We start from the raw sequence: 19849 nt of genomic DNA, 5'->3' as shown, positions 1-19849 counted from the left end.
CAAATAATCCTCATCAATAAATAGGCATCTTGTGTCTACGATACTATTTGAACAGAGTTTAATAAACAAAATTAAAGCATGTTTGTGAATTGAAGAAAGTTGACTTGATGTGACACACCTGTTGCCAGCATTGCCTATCTGCATTTTGAACTTGGGAGGCATGATGTCAGCGAGGCGCTGCGCCGGGCTGTCGTCCTTGGCTGCGGCGGCAGAAGCGGCGGCTGCAATGTGCGACAGCGGCGACTCTGCACTCAACAGCTCCAGTCGCTTCTTCACCAGCAACGAGCTTGTCAGATTCCCTTCAACACACATTACACCAACTCTTACTTATACTAACCAAATAGCTTTTCACTTCAATCTGTCAGCATTCCACCAGTCCGTCCAACTCAATCATTCAACATTCACGTGTTTAATAAAGTATAGTTTTCATGCACAAACAACGTTCGAATATATTCTGTTTGGATCTAAAAATACAAAAGGCTTGAATGAATACAGAGCCTATCTGCCTATACATGATACATCATGCCATGATTTTCTTGTAAAATAACATTACTTCAAAACAATATCAAAAATGAAATTTCGTTTTCATGCACAATTGAACAACTTATGGATAAATTCTGAAATCTATAACTAAAATGAATACAGAGCCTTGAATGTTATCTAAAATAACACAACAAAGAATCTTTTCATTGTCAATTTCAAAATGATCACAATTTTGTGGAATTGGAAACAACAAATAATGTGTCTAGATTATATAGAGTTCGAAGCGTGTTGTGAAAGAACAATTTTCTCCATCTAATTCCTCGATTAGATTTATTGAACTATTACTTATATCATCAAAAGGAATTGATTCCTTATTTAAAGTTATAGTTTATCTCACTAACCTGACTAGGTTTAAGTCACTAAACTTGAATATAATTGGGAAAAAAATTTGATTCTATTTATTCATGAAAATATTGGAAGGAAAAATTCTGCTTTTTCCTCTCAATCATTTCTATAATTTGCAAGAATAAATTAATGAAAAGCCTCAAAGAAGTTGACAAGCCGGATGAATTGAGTTTCAAAGAACTTAACACCAAACAATTTATGTTACCTCGTCCATACTTGGTTTATAATTAGATAACATTTTGTAAAGATTGAATGGAACCAATCCTTCATGAGATTGAAATAGCATATTTACTTTCAGCAATGAATTAAATAGTACTTACGAGAAGGGAGAGGAGGAGGTGGAGGAGAACTATCCACCTCCTTCGACTCATCCTCATCTTCGTACATCTTCGGCGACATTTTGATTTTGCTTGATCCAAAGCCCTTTTCAGATGAGTGATCCTTCCTGTAGATACAGAACAAGTCATGAATATAAATTTGATAATTTACTATTGATTGATAACAAATTATTTCAAGGAAAAGGAACAAGATAGGATAGAGAGGTTCAAAGATAAGGAGGACAGGAAATAATTATTGTGCTAATCAGTAAATGATAATGGAAACTGCCAAAGACCGTGTTATCATTGAACAAAGAGAGTGAGTCATATCGTTTTCGGCAGATCATAGCTCAGCATCCATTTTCAGTATTAAAAGACGTCAAATGTCTTCAATATTGGGGTACAGTAGGCCTTCTGTGTTCACTTCCTACAGTTATGTAGAAGATAGAGATACCTTAGACTAGATACACACACATCGATTTTTGAACGTAAGATTTTTTGCCGTCCATATAAATTGTACTGGATTCAACTTTACAAACAAGCTCCATCAATCAGTGATCATCTCAATAAAGTCCATCACAATAACGATAAATGAGTACGTTTCTTAATAATATAATAGTTTATTAATCCTGAAACCAAAAACAAATAATTTAATTCGATCAACGTGCAATTGAGTTCTTCAATTCCCTCAATGGAATAAAATGAATTAGTATCTCAATTAAAATAAGAAAAGATAGCTGTGGAACTGCTAAAATATTATGGTGGGCTACTACTGCACCACATATTACACATGATGTCATCATACCGTGAATGATATGGAAACAGGGTTTGCCCGAGCCAATCAACTCACCTGGCAATTAGTTACAATCTCAAGATATTTTCATCAATATTCTATTCATTAAATCCTAGAACTAACACAGAAATCTGAATTACTCAGTTACAATAGATTATTGATTTCTGAATCCTTTTCTTTAAAATTAAGAGTTAGCGAATAATAATTTAATTCATAATTTCGTGTATGGCACCTAAAAATGGAACCTATTGTCTTAGTAAAACCAATTTCATACAGAATTTAGTAGTTTATTCATGCAAAGTGGATAATCGTTAGCCTATAAATTATATTATACTTCACGTCGATTCTGATAATATCTGAGTAAAACATGCTTACTGACTTAGAAAGAAAACTTTGAAAGAAGGAAGTAAAAAAGTTGAAAAAATAAGGCCATGTTTTCCTTGAAAAAAATTTCAAGTTTGACAACTTAGCTCCTTTAACGTTTACAGTTTCAATGCAAAATATTTGTAGAATAATATGATGAAGGTCCAGATGATTCGCACTTTTATTCGCTTAATAATAAAGATAATATTAGGAAATTACTCAGACTAGAATAATGTATACAAAAGACTGCATAGACTAGTGTTATTTGAGATTGGTAAAGACCATGCGCATCCTATTTACTCACTTTTTTAGAGTTGAGGGAGGAGATTCTTTTTCTACTTTGGCGTAGTACGCACTCAATTGACTCTTCAAGTCTTCCAACTCTCTGATATTTCCCATACTAAGCATCCTGGAATGTACAATTACAATGTTAAATCTGTGATATCATTAAATTCTTCTATTAATAAAAACGCATACTTGATGAAAAATACATGATAGAATAACGCTGAATAAGAATATAGAATAAGAATAAGAATAAGAATTTTATTTGCCATTAAACATATAAACATCAATGCAATAGGCTTCGTCAAAATATAAATTTGAAATACATATTACAATATAATATATAACATGAAAACTAATTATAGCTCACAGTCTAGCAATACTACTAATATCACAGTCTAGAAATTCTCTTAAGTTATAAAATGGATTCTTTTTCAGCCAATTCTTTACCACTAATTTAAAGCTTTTTTCTTGCAAATTTCTTATTGCTATGGGGATTTTATTAAACATTACATGCCTCTGATACATATGACTCCTATGAGTTCTAGACAATCTTACATAGGGTGTGAGAAGGTCACCGTTTTGTCTGGTATTGTAATTATGGTTATCACTATTTTGAAGATAATTTCCCAAATTGTTTCTCACCTGGATTAGATTGTAGTAAATATACAATGAAGTCACAGTCATTATACCGAATTTAATAAAACTCTCTCTACAGGAATCTCTTTGCTGCAGGTTAGCAATAATTCTGATGACTTTTTTCTGTAGTATTAACACCCTTCCTGCATTGCTGCTGTTCCCCCACAGCATAACTCCATAACTGATGAGTGAGTGGAACAGGCCAAAATAGGTCATCAGTAGTGTTTGAGTACCTACGCAATATTTTAACTTCCTTATAAGATAGACTACTCTTGAAATTTTCCTGCATACAAACTCCACTTGCTCTTTCCATGTTAACTTATTATCTAAATATAAACCTAACAATTTGACTGATCTATTCTCACAAACATTGTTCGCCAATGAAAAATATATATTCTCAGTCTTATCATTATTAATTGCTAATCTATTAGATTCAAACCAGGCCGTAGACAATTGGATACTCTCTATCAACCTTGCTGTAACGTCTTCCTGTCTTTTTTGAGAGCACATCAATGATGTGTCGTCTGCATACAGTATTGGTAGACAATTATTAGATGATACACTACAATGAAAGTCATTCATGAATATTAGAAATAGGAATGGGCCCAATATCGACCCTTGAGGTACTCCTGCTATCACCTTTACAACTTCTGACTTCTTACTGTTTATAATTACAACTTGTCTCCTATTCTGCAGATAAGACATGATTACATTTAGCTCACTGCCCAAGATACCATAGTGGCGTAATTTATTCTCCAGAATAGAGTGTGATATGCAGTCGAATGCTTTTTGTAAATCTATTAGACACACACCTGCAATTAACTTATTCTCAAATGCTTCTAATATCCTATTAACAACAGTCTCAACGGCTGTTATGGTAGAATGTTTCGGTCGGTAACCATATTGATGTTCATAGAGTAAGTCATTGGAATTAAAATAGTCGTACAATTGAACAAACATACAGGCTTCAATAATCTTACCTATTATAGGAACTAAAGCTATTGGTCTGTAACTATTAGGCTGCGTTTTATCACCTTTCTTGTAAACCGGAGTTACCTTACTGAGCTTTAAGCAATCTGGAAATTTTCCACCCATAAGAACTGAATTAATCAGAAATGTAAGAGGTGTCAGTATACCTTCTATGAAACCTTTGACAACGACATTGCTCAGGCCATAAATATCACCTGCTGATGAAGTGCTTAGATTTTTTACAATGTCAAGAACCAGCTTTGGTTCCACTTTTTTCCATTTGAAATTATTATTTTCTAAGTTCAAAGGCATTTTAAATTTATTTAACAAAATTGAATGATTCTCAGAAGGTACGTTACTAGCATTAATAGCACATGATACATTTATAAAATAATTGTTTAAAACATCTGCTGATATAGGTGGCTCTTGCTGTTTATATCCAGAAGTTGCTGACTCAGTTTTTATAATATTCCATGCCGCTTTACACAAATTTTTTGCTCTAGTAATACAGTCATCTGAAGAAAGATGCAATTTAAAAACAATGTTTCAATGACAAATCTATAATATAACTATGTAGTAGTTCTTTGAACAGTAGACCTCACGCAGTATTCTCATCCACAAGTACCTGATTGAAACTATAGACCTTATGGAAATACAACAATGACTTGAAATTTGGAACGTAAGGTCCTTACACTTTAAGGATCCGACACGAACAATTTCCATCAAATGCAATCCAAGATGGCGGCTAAAATGGCGAAAATGTTGTAAAAAACAGGGTTTTACGCGATTTTCTCGAAAACGGCTCCAACGATTTTGTTCAAATTCATACCTGAAATAGTCATTGATAAGCTCTATCAATTGCAACAAGTCCTATATATGTAAAAATTTCAGGAGCTCCGCCCCATCTATGCAAAGTTTGATTTTAGATTCTAAATTAGCAGCCTTCATATACAATTTAAACAAAAAATTTCAAGTGGAAAAGACTGAGCATGAAAATGTCTGCAATTAATGTCCAGTAACATTTTCACCTAAAACTGAAAATAAGCTTGAAATTCGAGAAAATGTGATTATTAAATTGCAAACTGTTAGCAATTGTTGGTTCTATTAAATCATTCACTACGAAGAGATAGCAGACCTCGTGTGTCTGCAGCGTTATTGTCCTATCACCAGCTGTCTCATATCTTTGAATAGTAGATTTGAGATGCGCGAGAACACTAGCGTCAGGTGATAAATTTTCATAACGGCAAGGAAAGTTGTGTGAGTGCGCCACACCAGATTTTTTGAAATATTTTATCACAAAATGTTTCGGACATTTAAAAGAAAAGAGATAAACATATAAACATTTAAACATTAAGAGAAATGCCAAACCGTCGACTTGAATCTTAGACCTCACTTCGCTCGGTCAATTAAGGAACGAATCGTCTAAAACATGTACGGGATAGGAAATACACGAATGACGCATAATTACTTCTGAACTACTGAACTGATTAACCTCAAATTTTGTAAAGATTCTAAATTTACAGAGTGTGGACATGGTATTTACTGCTATTAATCAATTATTTTTAATTTCATAATTAAAACAAATTTATTAAATTTGTGATTCAAAGTTTACGTAACTATAACCCAACCAAACAGGGTTTTTTCCAAGTGACTCCGTAGCTTACTTGGTAGCTAGCGCGGTTCATGAATCAAAGGTTGGGGGTTCAAGACATATCAAACCATATTTTTTTGCTGAGAATTCTCAACTCTTATAAACGTTATCCACGTAATTTTGAAGAAAATAATGAATAATTATTCTAATTACTCAGAGAAGATCGGTTGAAATTTAGATTTTGAAGAGAAAATGGGCCATATGAATAAAATCAAAGCATATGCTCATGAGTAAAGTATGGAGCATAAGGTTTTGCTCATGAGCATTAGGTAGAAGCATAAGCATTTGCTCATTTTTATATGAATAAGCTTTACCTTATACTCTTACCTGATGCTCCTGAACTCTGGAGAAAATGCTCACTTATTTTAAAGATTTTTCATCAGCTGATTCGCCTTTGTGGCCTTACTTTGTTTTTACAGCTCACGTAAGCGCTAAATATGCAAGTAGGAGACACCGCTTGCTTGTGTTTGCGTCGTCTGCTCTGTTTTCTATTTATGAAATGAGTTTTAGGTTAGTTGAGTTTAGAATTTTGAAATAATAGCGTGAAAAAACGTCATCTCTATAATAATCTTCAGCATAATCTTATAATATCAATAGCCTTCTTATAATCGTCTACACTCTTATCTTCAAATGCCTATTTCCTATTTTGTGATGGCTATTTTTATATCAGATAGCTGTCATTTGTATTTATTCTTTTTTAGGAATAATGGTGATATATCATGGTTGAATCTAAAAAGAGTTTTATAGTTCTCAACTATTGGTTGTGATCGTATCTGGTATAGTTTCTTCTTCCTCATACGAATTAGTTGAGCCATTTTACTATGAGCAAAAGGTGAAAAGCTGCTCTAGACTAGACTCACCTTTTTTTTAAGCATTTGCTTCAAAAGTTCAGCAAATGCTCTAGTTTATTAGGCCTAATACAATTTCGAGTATAAGCTTTCACTTTTGAGCAAATGCTCAAACTATTTTTATGATGAGCAAGAGCAAAAGGTTTGCTCACGTTTATTCATAGAAAATGAAGCAAATGCTCCATATTTTAGAAGTATAAGCAAATGCTCAACTTTATTCATATCGCCCAATGTGTTGTACTGTCTAATAATTTGCCAGGTTTTTTCAAATATTTGAAGAGTAAATCGTAATATTCAAGTTCACTACTACTGTATATAAATATATCTTTACAAAAAAAATGTTTAATAATTACAGGGCCGTGAATGGAAAAGTCGAATTTTAGTTCGAAAGCTCTACAGCTTCGTGGATGAATGGATAGCATTAATAATTCAGGTAATTGTACAATAAAATAGTGAAATTTATCAAATGTTTTTATATAATTTATTAATTTAAGTTATAACCATGTTATTAATAAGAATTACATTTTGTGAGGATTTCTTTTGATAGAATTTGTATTAAATGGAAGAAACTAAATATGATACGACATACGATTCTCAGTGGTCAATGAGTGAAGTTGGGACAAGTCTCACAATTAGGGCCAAGCCACATAAGGCGTTTATCAGACGAGTCAGCAGAACAGGATGCTCTCCGATTGGCTGTTTATCAGCTGATTCCCGAAAGCCCAACCAATCTGAGAGCTTCCTGTCCTATCGATTCGTCTAAAATACGCCTCATATGGCTTGGCCCTTGAGTTAAAGCTCACCTGAGGGCCTGATCCGGTTTGTCGCCGAACACGAAGCCATCATCTTCATCCTCCTCTTCGTCCCCAGCTCTAAAGCTGGCGCTGCTTCGCCTTCGCTTCTCTCGCTTCAGTGCTTCTCTCAACTTTTTCTCTTCCAGTTCCTTCATCGCTTTCTTCTTGCGCTTCTCTTCGCGCTTCTTCTTCTTACCTGCAAAGATTCAAAATTTATTTACATGAATAAAATATAATACAATAGAATAATAATATATCGTAAATATAAATGAGAAAAGTAACATCATACATATGTATCAGTTAGAGATTAACAACTATCCAAATTTAATGAAAACGACTTGCGACTGTCAAAACCACTGATTTATTAAAATAATTTCAGAATAAAAGATTAAACTAGAGTAAAAGAAGTCTACTTGAGATTGATGATATCGTAAAAACTGAAACTACTAACTCAAAATTGTTTCAATAAATCAGAGGAGTAAGGTAATCTTGGGGAGAAAGGAGTTTTAGAGATTGATTATAGCAAAACAACTGTTACCTTAAAATTATTTTTATAAATCTGTAGTTTTGACAATTTCAAGTCATTTTCAATCAATGTGGACATCTACCACAACAACACAGAAACATCTGTTCAATATGATTATTGAAGGAAAAAAAGAAAAAGTAAAGAAGCCGCACTAAAAATGCTTTTCCTTTAAAGCAAAATTTAATCAACCGTGATTTGAAAAATATTTCAATTTTCAAAAGTCTCTCAGATTCATAGGACTGCCACATTTCTGGTCTTTTTTTAAACATTTCGGGAAATATCTCATTTCAGACAATTTATTATTTCAGCTAATATTGTTTGGAAATGATCGATTAATCAAGACAATATAGCATAACGTCTTGACATTACGCCTTGTTTACAGCTTTACTAATACTGGAGTGAAATGTGCCAAATACAAATATTTCTAACAAACTCACATAAAAGTGTATAGAAAAATACATACTTTTATTCTTAGCCTTCTTCTCCTTTTTCTTCTTCTTTTTTGATTTCTCTTCAATAGCCTTTTTCTCTTTTTTCCTGTGAAAAAAAAATCAATTCATACACAGTTCTCAAGATCAACTAAAATTTCAGACAATGATCAGAATCAGAAGTTCTATTAGAAAAAAAACTTTCTGTTCATTCAATCCAATAAATCTGCATATTATCAAAGGTCTTCCTTTCAAAGTAATACTAACATTCTGATGGATTCGAGTGATACATTCTATAAATAAATACTAAAAATTTAACTATATGCTATTGTAAATGCAAGTGAGGAAATTCTGTCCCATGGACTTTTTGTTAAATTAGTCATAATAAGAATGTCTAAAATATCTTTTAATAAAGAGTGAAGCATTTTCCCATGATAAGCGGTTTTTCAACAGATTCCATTCAATAGCATAATTATATTATCGTGATAGATCAAAGGTATATAGAGCTACTACTTCATCAATAGCTAAGTGATAAAACTTCTTGTTCAAATGGGAACTGTACATAAAACAAACATCAATACGGAGAGCATGAACCATTTTTTTATTGATAAAATTCTTCCATTTCTTATCAATTACATTATAAATACTGTATTTGGATGAATATTTCAATATTCAACATATCATAAAGTTATAAGACGAATACTTTCACTCTTTAGTTGATAACAATTATTATACAAATCCCTTTAAACATCGACAACAATAATTAGGTTGAATTTTTAGAACATCAAAAATGATACAACGCCATCTTATACGTACAATGTTAATAGAAGGCACTGAGCTTGTAAACTCATCAAGATGTTCCAATTTTCCTCTGTGAAACGCTTGTGAAGTACTTATTACAAGTACTTGTCCGTAACCAAGCTTTGTGAAACAGGTTACTAGAGCCCTCAACAGTAACAGAATATGCGCATCAAGATGCAAAATATTCTAGTGAGAGAGTCGTTGTATAAATGGGTGACATTCCTCATTCTATTCATTATGATCAACTGTTTGGTCAAGGTTTTCGTTCTTTGTGTTTATCATATAGAAATTATCAAAATATTTAGAATAATACCAACATATTGCCTTTTAAAAGCAGAAACCTAACCTCCCCAACCTACATAACATTACATTTACATTTGAAACATAACATTAAACGAACCTTTCAATTCTGAGACCTTTAGTTAACAGAGCTAAGAACCTTCCGTATAAATCTCAGCACTATCAACGCGTTAAAATTACTTATTGAATTGATTGCCAAAATAGCATTCTCACCATTTTGCGGTTTCATCGAGGAATTTTCGAATTTTCTCTTCGTAGTCAGAGTCAGCCCCCTTTGTTTGTGCTAGGAACTTGCGCACTCTATGCTCATACTCGTCCGATTTCTCGCTCCCCTCCATTACTGGCTGGGCTGCCTGCATACCTGCATCACACATCAAATATCAACCAACTCGTTCAAATTGTTAACATTATTGTATTAAAAAATATAATAAATTGTATAAAATTCTAGTTAGAATAGACTTCATAGAAACTCCCTATTGCTTCAAATTCGAAAACGTATACAAAATCAAATAGAAAAAATGTTTTTTCTCATAGCTGGGAAAAAGCCTTGTAATTTATTGTGTTTTCAAGTGTTTTGGCTTGCTTCTGTAATGTTATGCTGAATTTGGTTTTTCTTGGCAATAGCTGATTCGAGAATTATTGAGGAATATAGTCTTGTTTGACTTACGTTATGGATAGGTTATTGTTATACGCAGATTAATTGCTATTGTATATTCATAAAATATTATTGAATTTGTAAATGATGTACGATATCTTATATTTCAAAATAAGACTCCCCAACTCACTTCATAAACTTCTGTATATTTTCGTTTTACAACTTCCTTTTTTGCACAACGACATTATTATTTGACCCCATTTCAATGACAATGTTTTTTGGTGAGTTTGTTACTTTAATAACATTTAAACACATTTAATATCATGTGTGGGATGGTAACATTCAAAATGAAATATTTCCTACAATCATAATAACATTGACATTGTCAATATTGACTTTATATATTTTCTGACAATAAAGACCATCTTATTTAGCATTGCTACAGTTTGTACTACCATTTACCAACATTGGTATGAATACTACAATACCTCAAGAATGAAATTCTCTAAGAGGGAGAACACACCTCTAGTAAGAAATATGGAGAGGTCAAATCGTTAAATCTATAAAAGTACATCAGCTTTGTAGAGCGAGTATTATACCCCAAGAGTGCAATGAAACTTCAACAGGAGAAAAATATTCGATTATATTCTTCAACTCACCATTAAAGCCCTAATTTCAAATGGATTGCTGCTCTGCTAGGCAGAATAGTAATACTATTAGTTCTTTTGCGACTGTTCACTGATTTTATTCTGCCAATGTGTTAACACTCCCGATGGTAGGACCTATACTTCTACCAATGAGAGCAGACCATCATTGGAAAGCAGGGCGAGTATGCTGAGCAAGTTCAGGGTATTTATAGTCCAAATCTGAGAAATTCCAATAGCCATGGAGCAGAGCTCTGTCCTAAAAAGGTCTTCGCATTCTAATTCTATATTCATTATATATAATGCAATGCTTACTATTTCTGAAAACGAATCCGGAGAAAATCGGGTTAGAAATGTAATTCATTCTTATAATACAATATCCAATCTGACGCTCAATGTAACAAGAAGCAGACTGCATAAAGCTGTCCAAAGTCCCTCGAATGTTGCAATTAAATTGATGAAAATGCTTCCTATTGAGGTGAGGCAACTTAATCACAGGAGGTTCAAACAGATTTTAAAAACATTTCTCTTGAAAACCCCCTTTTACTCAGTTAAAGAGTTTATCGGAATGACAATTAATGTAGAAGATTCAATAATTAGAATTTATTAATATTACTGTTATATGAATAGGATTAATATGCCGTACATGTTTTTATTGTAAATGTGATTTTGTATTGTTTTTATTTACAGTATTTGTATTGAATGAGTGTTGTTTTTTAGTTTTTTTATGTTGACTGGCCTATGTGTCAAGCTGTGACATCCTGTTTTATTGGCTAATAAATTTATTCTATTCTATTTACACTGTGCATTGCATCGAAGCGTTTACATTTGCGCTGAAATTCCCAAGCGCTTTTTATATCAGCGTCTTCGTTAGCTCACTCATCTTTCTCTTATATTAAAGATGTTGTAGACACATTCGGAGAAATTGGAAAGTTTGTGAGAAAAAAGAGAGAACACAGACAAGAGGAAAGACAAGTATAAAAATTTCAATCGGTAAAATAAGATAACAATAGATGTGCATTCAAGTGTGGTGCAGTACTCACTTGTGAAAGAGTTTGGCATAGATGGTGGATTATAGTGTGAAACTCGCAGAGCAGAACCAGACAAACCTTAAAAAAACCATTTCAACATTTAGAGGACGTAAAATAAAATAGCTCAGCAAAATAGAGAATGAAATCATAAAAAAAGGAACACAAAGCACACAAATTCCACATTTTAGAATATTCCAAACCTGTGTTTTAACGTTTCCATCAACTTCAAATTCAATAACTATTTATAACAATTTGAAATTGTTATTGAAAAATATAATTATATCTGTATCGCACATGCAAATGTCGAATTGACGGTTTGTAAAGTCTTACAGAGAAACAAATAGAATGCCAGGAGCACAAAATTAGATTAGTTTAAATAATTAAGATTTGGTGAATCAATTGCAGCTTGATCAACAGTATAAGAGTGCCGATAATCATTGCAGTTCAAGATAATAATAGAGCTTTCCTATCTGTGACGCATGCAAAAATAACAAATACATTATCTTCGCATTATAATCATCAATTTGAGAGTATTACTCGAGTATCATAAAGGCAAACATGATAATTATTAGCATTCGAAAGAACAATTCGATGAAATTTTGAGATTCAAGTAGCCTATTGGTAGCCTAATGAGGTAATTATTGATAAGGGAGAAGAAAATGATCACAACATTGAAAGAAGGCTCCACCAGTTGATACCAACACAATAATAGACAAACACATTTACACACACATACACAAAATAACAAAGCCTTACCTTCGTTGTCCATACTGGAGTCCATCATAGCCATTCGTTTACTCAAAGGTGACAGCGACCTGTCCCTATCCCGATCCTTGTCTTTCCTGGAACAGATAATCAATTCGAAATCAATAATAATACAACAGTTTATACAATACACAAAATGTTCTGCAAGATTAGAATCAAATCAAGAATTTAACAAATTCTAATTACATTCAATTAATCATATCATTTCTTACATTAAAGTAATGCAATCATTAAGAAAATCCGTTTTCAAGACCACTAATCTCTCATAATGGTGTACATATATAGGCTTACAGGCTTGTGTCCATGAGATCATCACAATTATGATAGACATTGTTGCTTAGTGATGTATTTGTATTTTTTATGAAGAAATAGAATGAATTTCAATTGCAATATTCATAATACAAGGGGATGTCATTCAATACTCAAATGTTCATGACTTCAGATCATGAAGAATAACACAGGAAAACAAGCTTCAAACCCAATAGTGAGTAGGTTTGTGATTTTGTATTCAAATTTTTCAGATAAGTGCAATATTTCTCAAGTTTTTAATTTATTGTGATACATTTAGTAATTCATTTGAAGTATTATGTCACCCTTGCTCTGTGATTTTGCTCTGTGATTTATCACGTGCCTTCGACTGTGTCTCGCACAATATTCTATTGGGAAAGCTGGAGAAGTATGGCCTTGGAGTCGGTGCTGTCAGACTGATGAAATCATACCTGAGTGATAGGTTGCAGGTTGTGGACTGGAATGGTGAACTATCAAGTCCTGCACCCTTGAAACATGGAGTCCCACAGGGATCAGTTTTGGGACCTTTGCTCTTTCTCATCTCAATAAATGATATATATTATTCAGTAGATGGTGGTGTTCTGTTATTCGCAGATGACACATCACTATTTGCGGATCATAAGAGCGTAGATTCTGCCAGGCTTGCTGTGAGGGAGCTGTATCATAGTGCGTCTCAATGGTTTGATCTAAATAAGCTGGCTCTTAACAGTGACAAGACTCAGGAGCTATCATTCAGCCTCAATTCTGGGATTGCCACGGGTACTGTGAAGCTCTTGGGGTTTTCCTGGATAGTAGGTTGACCTGGGAGGCTCACATCAGCCAGCTCTGCAAAAGGCTAAGTAGGGTCATTTTTCTGCTTAGAAGGCTTGTATCATGTGTGCCTGACGGTTTTGTGCGCCAAGCTTACTTTGCTTTTTTCCAGAGCCATATTGCATATGGTACAAGGCTGTGGGGGCACGCTGCGAGTGTGAATAGGGTGCTATTAATGCAAAAAAGAGCCATTAGAATTGTGATGAGAGCTGGTTGGATTGATCACTGCAAACCATTGTTTGTACATTTACGAGTGATGACAGTTTACAGCCTGTACATATACGAGTGCTTGGTTTCGGTTAGAGAGAATATTCATTTGTACACCAGGGCAAATCAGATCCACAGTCACGCTACACGGGGAAATGGAAACCTGGTCCTGCCCGGGGTGAGATTGGAAAGATCCAGGAAAAGTTTTCCCATATCTGGCATTAGATTTTTCAATAGGCTACCTGATGAAGTAAGAGAGCTGCCTCTGGTGAGCTTTAAGAAGCGGGTCAAGTCATGGCTGGTCGCCAACCCGTTCTATTCCATTAATGAGTTTGACGAGTCTGACCCAAGCACTATGTAAATTGACTGTGTAAAGCACTAAGTAAATTGCCGACTGTGATAATAGAGTTTCTATGGTTTTAGTTTGTTCAAGATTTATTGTAAAAGTAGGTATAGATTAAAATTAGAATAGGCTGTATAGACTGTGATAGAATTGAAGTTTAGTAATTGTTTATTGATATTTCTGTATTATTATTTATTATTTTCTTGTGAGAAACCGAATAGCTTTGAAGCCTGCTCTTGCACTGCATGTTGTGTATTATCTTTATTTATGTATTGTTATTGTAATTCTGTTAGAAATTTTATTGTAATGACATGGCCTAGTGTACTTTATGTATTTTCTGGCTGTAATAAAATCATTGAATCATTCAAAATTCAAAACATTATTCCTGGACCGAAAATCAATTGACAAAGCGGTGTGAGATTGCACAACATTAAAATTTTACCAAAAGTTTTGGAGAGAAATAGTATAGGCTCAGCCTAGTTTTCCTCTAATGTCATAATTATGAAAAAATAAAATAATGTATTTGAAAAAGAGATCATCATTATTGTAAAGGACCTACCAAATGAGGAGGGTGCAAAAGTAGCTGTAATGCACTATTCTATCGACTCAAGTAAAATTATACAATGATTCCAAATTGATATAAAATTCAATCTATTCATAATTTAAATAGTATTAGTTTTTAATGAAGATGAAAACATCATTGTGAAGTGATGACTCCTACCCAAAGATGGCACAGTCTTAAGCTGCACTTACTCTGCTCAAATTTGAATCTTTTTTGCGACAGAGCCATATATTCAATTTTCTTCAGCTGAAGCTCAATCTAACTAGACATTACTACTAAAATTAGCACAAGTAACTCTCAAGATTAAATCTTACCTGGAGTATTTTCAGAAACTTTTATCACCATTATGATTGTTTACATTTTCTCACAAGTTTCCTCGGGTAATGGAAACGAGATGGGGCCGCCGAAAACAATAGATGGACAGATAAAAATTTTAGTGACCCTTCAACGGTCGCATATTGCTAATTATGTAAATAATGAGAGTAGCAATATGAACTCACCTTAGCAAGTCGTACAAGTAGGCCTACTTAATCACATATTCAATTGTAGAAAATACAAGTTAAAAATGTAAGAAGAGTAAGAAGTAAAAAGTAAGAAGCTCGCTAAGTGCCTTCCAGCAAAGAGAAGGGCCACTAATGAGGGTAATGATGCGGAATCAGAGAACAATAGAGTAAGCAAGTGGGGAGTTTGAGGATGAACCTTTTTGAGCTTTTAAGGAGCAATACCCAGTGGATCGGTAGTGCGGCCCCGTCTATGTTCCAAAACCAGTTTCTTCAAAAATGATCAGAATAATCGCAAGGTCAACAATGCATATGTAATATATAGGCGATTGATTAATAAGAGCTGAACTAATAAGGAATGAATCTGACCTCTTGTGCTTCTTCTTATGGTGCGAGTCCTGTGAGGAGGCAGATGAAGAGTCAGATGACGAAGAAGACGAAGAGGAGCTGGAACTGGCCGAGGACGATGAACTACTAGTTGACGAAGAGCGCCGATGTCTTCTGCGTCTGTTACAAAACACTCATCAATATGCTACTTCAACATTCAACCAATCGAAAACATCATCTATCAACACCCAAATTAAATTTAGACACCCACCAAGAAGTATTGTGCAAAACAGCACACAAAGATTGTGTCTGAGAAAGCAAAGATCTCAACTTTTTAACCAACATTAATTGGTTCTCATTTTTATCGGCATTGACTTATAAACGGTGTACACACGTACGTTTGCCTCGGGTGAGCATATGTGTATGGGCTTGCATTCGCACGTCTGTTCACTGTTCACCGAGGCATGTGGGCGAACCGGAACCCTGTCGGTATTTTGGCGTGCTCAAAGGTGCCTCGGGCGAGCATTGAATGTATGTGTGGACGCTTTTTTGCAATACGTGTGAGGCAAAACGTAAACATTGAAGGCACCATAACCTAATTCCAATGAATTAGGTTAATGAATGACAAATCATCTTGTGATCCAATAACGAATTGTAAATTGTAGGATTTTTGTAATTTTGTAGGATATGTGAAGTCTTAAATAGAAAAATGCATGGAGTATATAATTTGTATCATGATTAACAAATTTAGAACTGTATAATTCAAGTGAAAATAGCTTTTCTAAAGGGTTCTTACAAAAAGAATAGCTCACATATTTTATTGTAGCTATCAAATCATCTTGTTTTATGATATCAGAGTTGGTAATTAAAATTGTAATCTTCAATATGCTATTATACTTTTTAGATAACTAGGCTATCTATAGTGAGATTTATTCAAACTTAAAACTAGTATTCCTCCTCATAGGTAAATCTTGAAGCTAATCTTTTGGAGAATCTTGTTTTGTCATGTGTATGAGCAGAGTTAGTTTAAAATGAACAGTAATTCAGTATTTAATTCAATTTATGGCTAATTTGGTTAAAGAAGACTGTAATTTTGTGGGACAGTGTTCAGTGCTTTGATTAGGTCATCAAAACTTCTGGAATTATTGTAAAAATTTTCCGTTTTGAGATTCAGAATAGATATTGTAAACAAACAAATGAATCGCCTAATGCCAAGAATCTCAAAGTTAGGGCCAATCGTTATTGTGAAGTTATTGCTTCCCTCATAATGGTATCATTTGTTTGGATAACTAGTTGAATAAGATTCAGTATATAAAATAATAATAAATATGATAAAATGAATATAATATAATGAATATAATAAAATAATGATGAATAATAATCAAAATAATGTTTTGACATCCTAATAAAGTTTGAATTGTCAATCTCATATCTTATGTCATGTAGCAATTCATTTCCTCACTTCAATCTATTAACCTACAATCGTTCAACCCACCAACATCGTTTGTTAAGTTTTATTTTTGATTTTATTATACTAGTCATTAAAATAAATGATACAGCTGCATTTTGTAATTATCTTCAATGATGGAATGACGCCATTGTTGTCATGATGTGGAAAATTTACATCTACCATGTCTTCGTGTCGTCTGCAAATCAGATAGCTTTTTGAATGCTGAGGCATACGTCCACAAGGACGTACAGTAAATGCCGAGGCATGTGTCCATATGATTGTTCGCGCGAATTTGTACGTACGTGTGTACAAGGCTTTAGACAGTGCTATCGAATGCAGTAGTAAAAGAGGAGAGTGAACTTTTGAAATAATGTCCAAAGGACACACACAATAGAGTGATTCAAACTAGATTCAACTACTGCTGTGCAAAAAAACAAACTTGTGAAAATCCTCAGTGGAATTTATCAAGGTAAAATATAACTTTTTCCCTTATTATACATACTTGAATAGGTAGTCATATCGAGATAGAAAAAACGGCCTAAAATCACAAAAGGAATAGTTAGAATATAATTACATCAGGTAACATTGGTTATACTTTTGTAAACAATAATACATACTACTAATATTAGCTGCAGATTGCTACAATCAGGATGTGATCACATTGAATACTTATATGTGCAAGTGCACATATGTGCCATTGAAACACGTTGTGACTTGCATGTAGCTGCTCACAAACTGAAAGCAACCAGCAAGTGCACGCGTTCGTTGTGAGTGTTTCTATTGCTCTTTCCAGATTTTGTTTCTCATCTGCGCGCTTGGTCATAACCAAGCGTGCACTTGCACATGTATATGTATATGCATCCAATGTGATCACACAACAAGTCCTAACTAGATTTTGTGATTCACCTATCAAAGTTGAAAAGCTCATTCACATCCATTAACAGAATACATGTAACGTGTCCAAAAGAACACACAAAGCCATTTACGGCAATTGCTACTCTGTTTCTGTGCTGCTAGTTGCAGGTACAGACTGAGGGTAGATTTCACCATATTCACGCTAACACTTCGTTTTATAATCTCAAGTTAAAACTCACCCAATAATTTTACCCAAAGATTGATTTCACCAGCGAAAACATGTAAAAACTAACGCTGCGTGACTAACGAGAGATTAGTAGATCAAAGTGGCAGTGAGTTGCCATAAAAATGGTCGAACAGTGTGTAAACAAGATAACATAATCTAGAAAATCATCAATGTTTGGGAAGATAGAGACATATTCAGATATGTCTGAATACATTTAAAAGCATTAGAATAGCCTTTTTTCAAAATAATAATTCAAAATATTCAAGGAATAGAATAGTGCTATGTTTCTTAACTTGAAATCTTTGAAGTGTCATATTCATTTTGTCCAATTTTATTTAACTTTTGTAATTTATTTTTCTGTAACTGGACACCCGCTGAAAAACCTTCGGGTTTGGCAGGACCCTCAATTGTCCAAATTGTGAATAAAATTTTGATTTGTCACCAAATTACAGGAACTCAACTTTACTTATATTTTGAATATAAATGTGTTTATTGAAATAGTTTAAATTATTCATACATGTATTTTTAAAATGGAAAAATTTGATCCTAAATAGGTACCATAATTGACACCAAATTGAAACATGGTCCTGAATACTATTATTATTCATAACAACCCAAAATTGGGAGCTGTAATAAATATTTACAACAGACGACTTTCGACTCAACAGTAAACATACTTCCGTCACATTGCCATATATTTCCGGCCAAGATTGGTCGTTGGATTCTTCAACAAGTTAGTCAAAAGTAGCTGAAATCCAATTTGTCAGAGGGCCAACTGCAGTTTATGCTAACTCTAAAGCCAGTTACAAACACATCGATTTTTGTCGTACGATATTTTGCCGTCCTCACGAATTCTAGCGGATTAAACGGAACTTGACAAACATAATCTGTTTGAAATCATCTGTTTAATCCAATAGAATTTATAAGGACGGCAAAAATTCGTACCAACAAAAGTCTATGTGTGTGTAGCTAGCCTGACGGCGTTTAGTTTGTGGTGAAATCCGGCCTGAGTATTATCATGCCAGGCTGAAAAATACTTTATTGTGTGGCATTGGCATATACTTGTGTCGGTGAATATGAATGAGGTTACACATTATGTAAACTGTGACATATAATCCAATGCCAAATTGAAAGAGCACGCATAAGTCAATTGAAGTTCTTGTTGTTCGCGAATCGCCAATGTGAACAAACTGACTCTGACTCTTATACGGTTTGTTGTCCACATCAGTCAAATAGTCCAACATAAGACATTCAACACAGTTTTCCTCCACCTATTAACTCTATATATCATCAATATTTAGTATGGAGTTTGATAGGAACTGTAAAGGATTTACAACTTTGTCGTCTCTCAGGAATTCATTGCCTAGGAAGAGGAATTCACTCTAGTCCCAAGATGCAAACTCAAAGACTAGAAGCAGCTAGTATCTATACAAGACTAGTAGCCTAGAGAAAAGATAGCTTAAGAAGATATTCCCTGGTATAGGTCGTTTATGTTACAAATTTCAAGCCAATTACTGCCGACTACTTTCTATTATTACTGTTTTGGCCGAGTGAGAGTGTAAGAACGGCACAGTATGAGAGATTACCAGCGTCACTTAGCTTCACGAAACTACTAGGACTATCGGCTTGAGTTACATTTGGAACATG

At 33.8% G+C, this 19849-nt stretch overlaps 1 protein-coding gene across 11 annotated transcripts in view; it reads right to left on the bottom strand.

The window, feature by feature from the left end:
- LOC111051247 (tetratricopeptide repeat protein 14 homolog) overlaps positions 1-19849 on the bottom strand; it is a 52066-nt gene that overhangs the window by 4521 nt on the left and 27696 nt on the right. For 7 of the 11 annotated variants that reach the window (XM_039423984.1, XM_022337713.2, XM_022337727.2 and 4 more), the window contains 10 exons: positions 17624-17659; positions 15714-15851; positions 12626-12711; positions 11882-11947; positions 9813-9960; positions 8534-8607; positions 7554-7740; positions 2666-2770; positions 1209-1333; positions 119-299 (listed from right to left, as the gene is read on the bottom strand). In XM_039423984.1, coding sequence (XP_039279918.1) covers positions 119-299; positions 1209-1333; positions 2666-2770; positions 7554-7740; positions 8534-8607; positions 9813-9960; positions 11882-11947; positions 12626-12711; positions 15714-15851; positions 17624-17659 — 1146 coding nt within the window. The remainder of the gene's footprint in view (positions 1-118; positions 300-1208; positions 1334-2665; positions 2771-7553; positions 7741-8533; positions 8608-9812; positions 9961-11881; positions 11948-12625; positions 12712-15713; positions 15852-17623; positions 17660-19849) is intronic. The other 4 variants (XM_022337719.2, XM_039423985.1, XM_039423988.1 and 1 more) reach the window with 1 other exon arrangement.

The sequence above is a fragment of the Nilaparvata lugens genome, chromosome 3 (genome assembly GCF_014356525.2).
Source record: "Nilaparvata lugens isolate BPH chromosome 3, ASM1435652v1, whole genome shotgun sequence".
In the NCBI taxonomy this organism is placed as follows: Eukaryota; Metazoa; Arthropoda; class Insecta; order Hemiptera; family Delphacidae; genus Nilaparvata; species Nilaparvata lugens.
The sequence above is the reverse complement of the archived record's forward strand: the minus strand, read 5'-3'. Positions and strand labels throughout refer to the sequence as shown.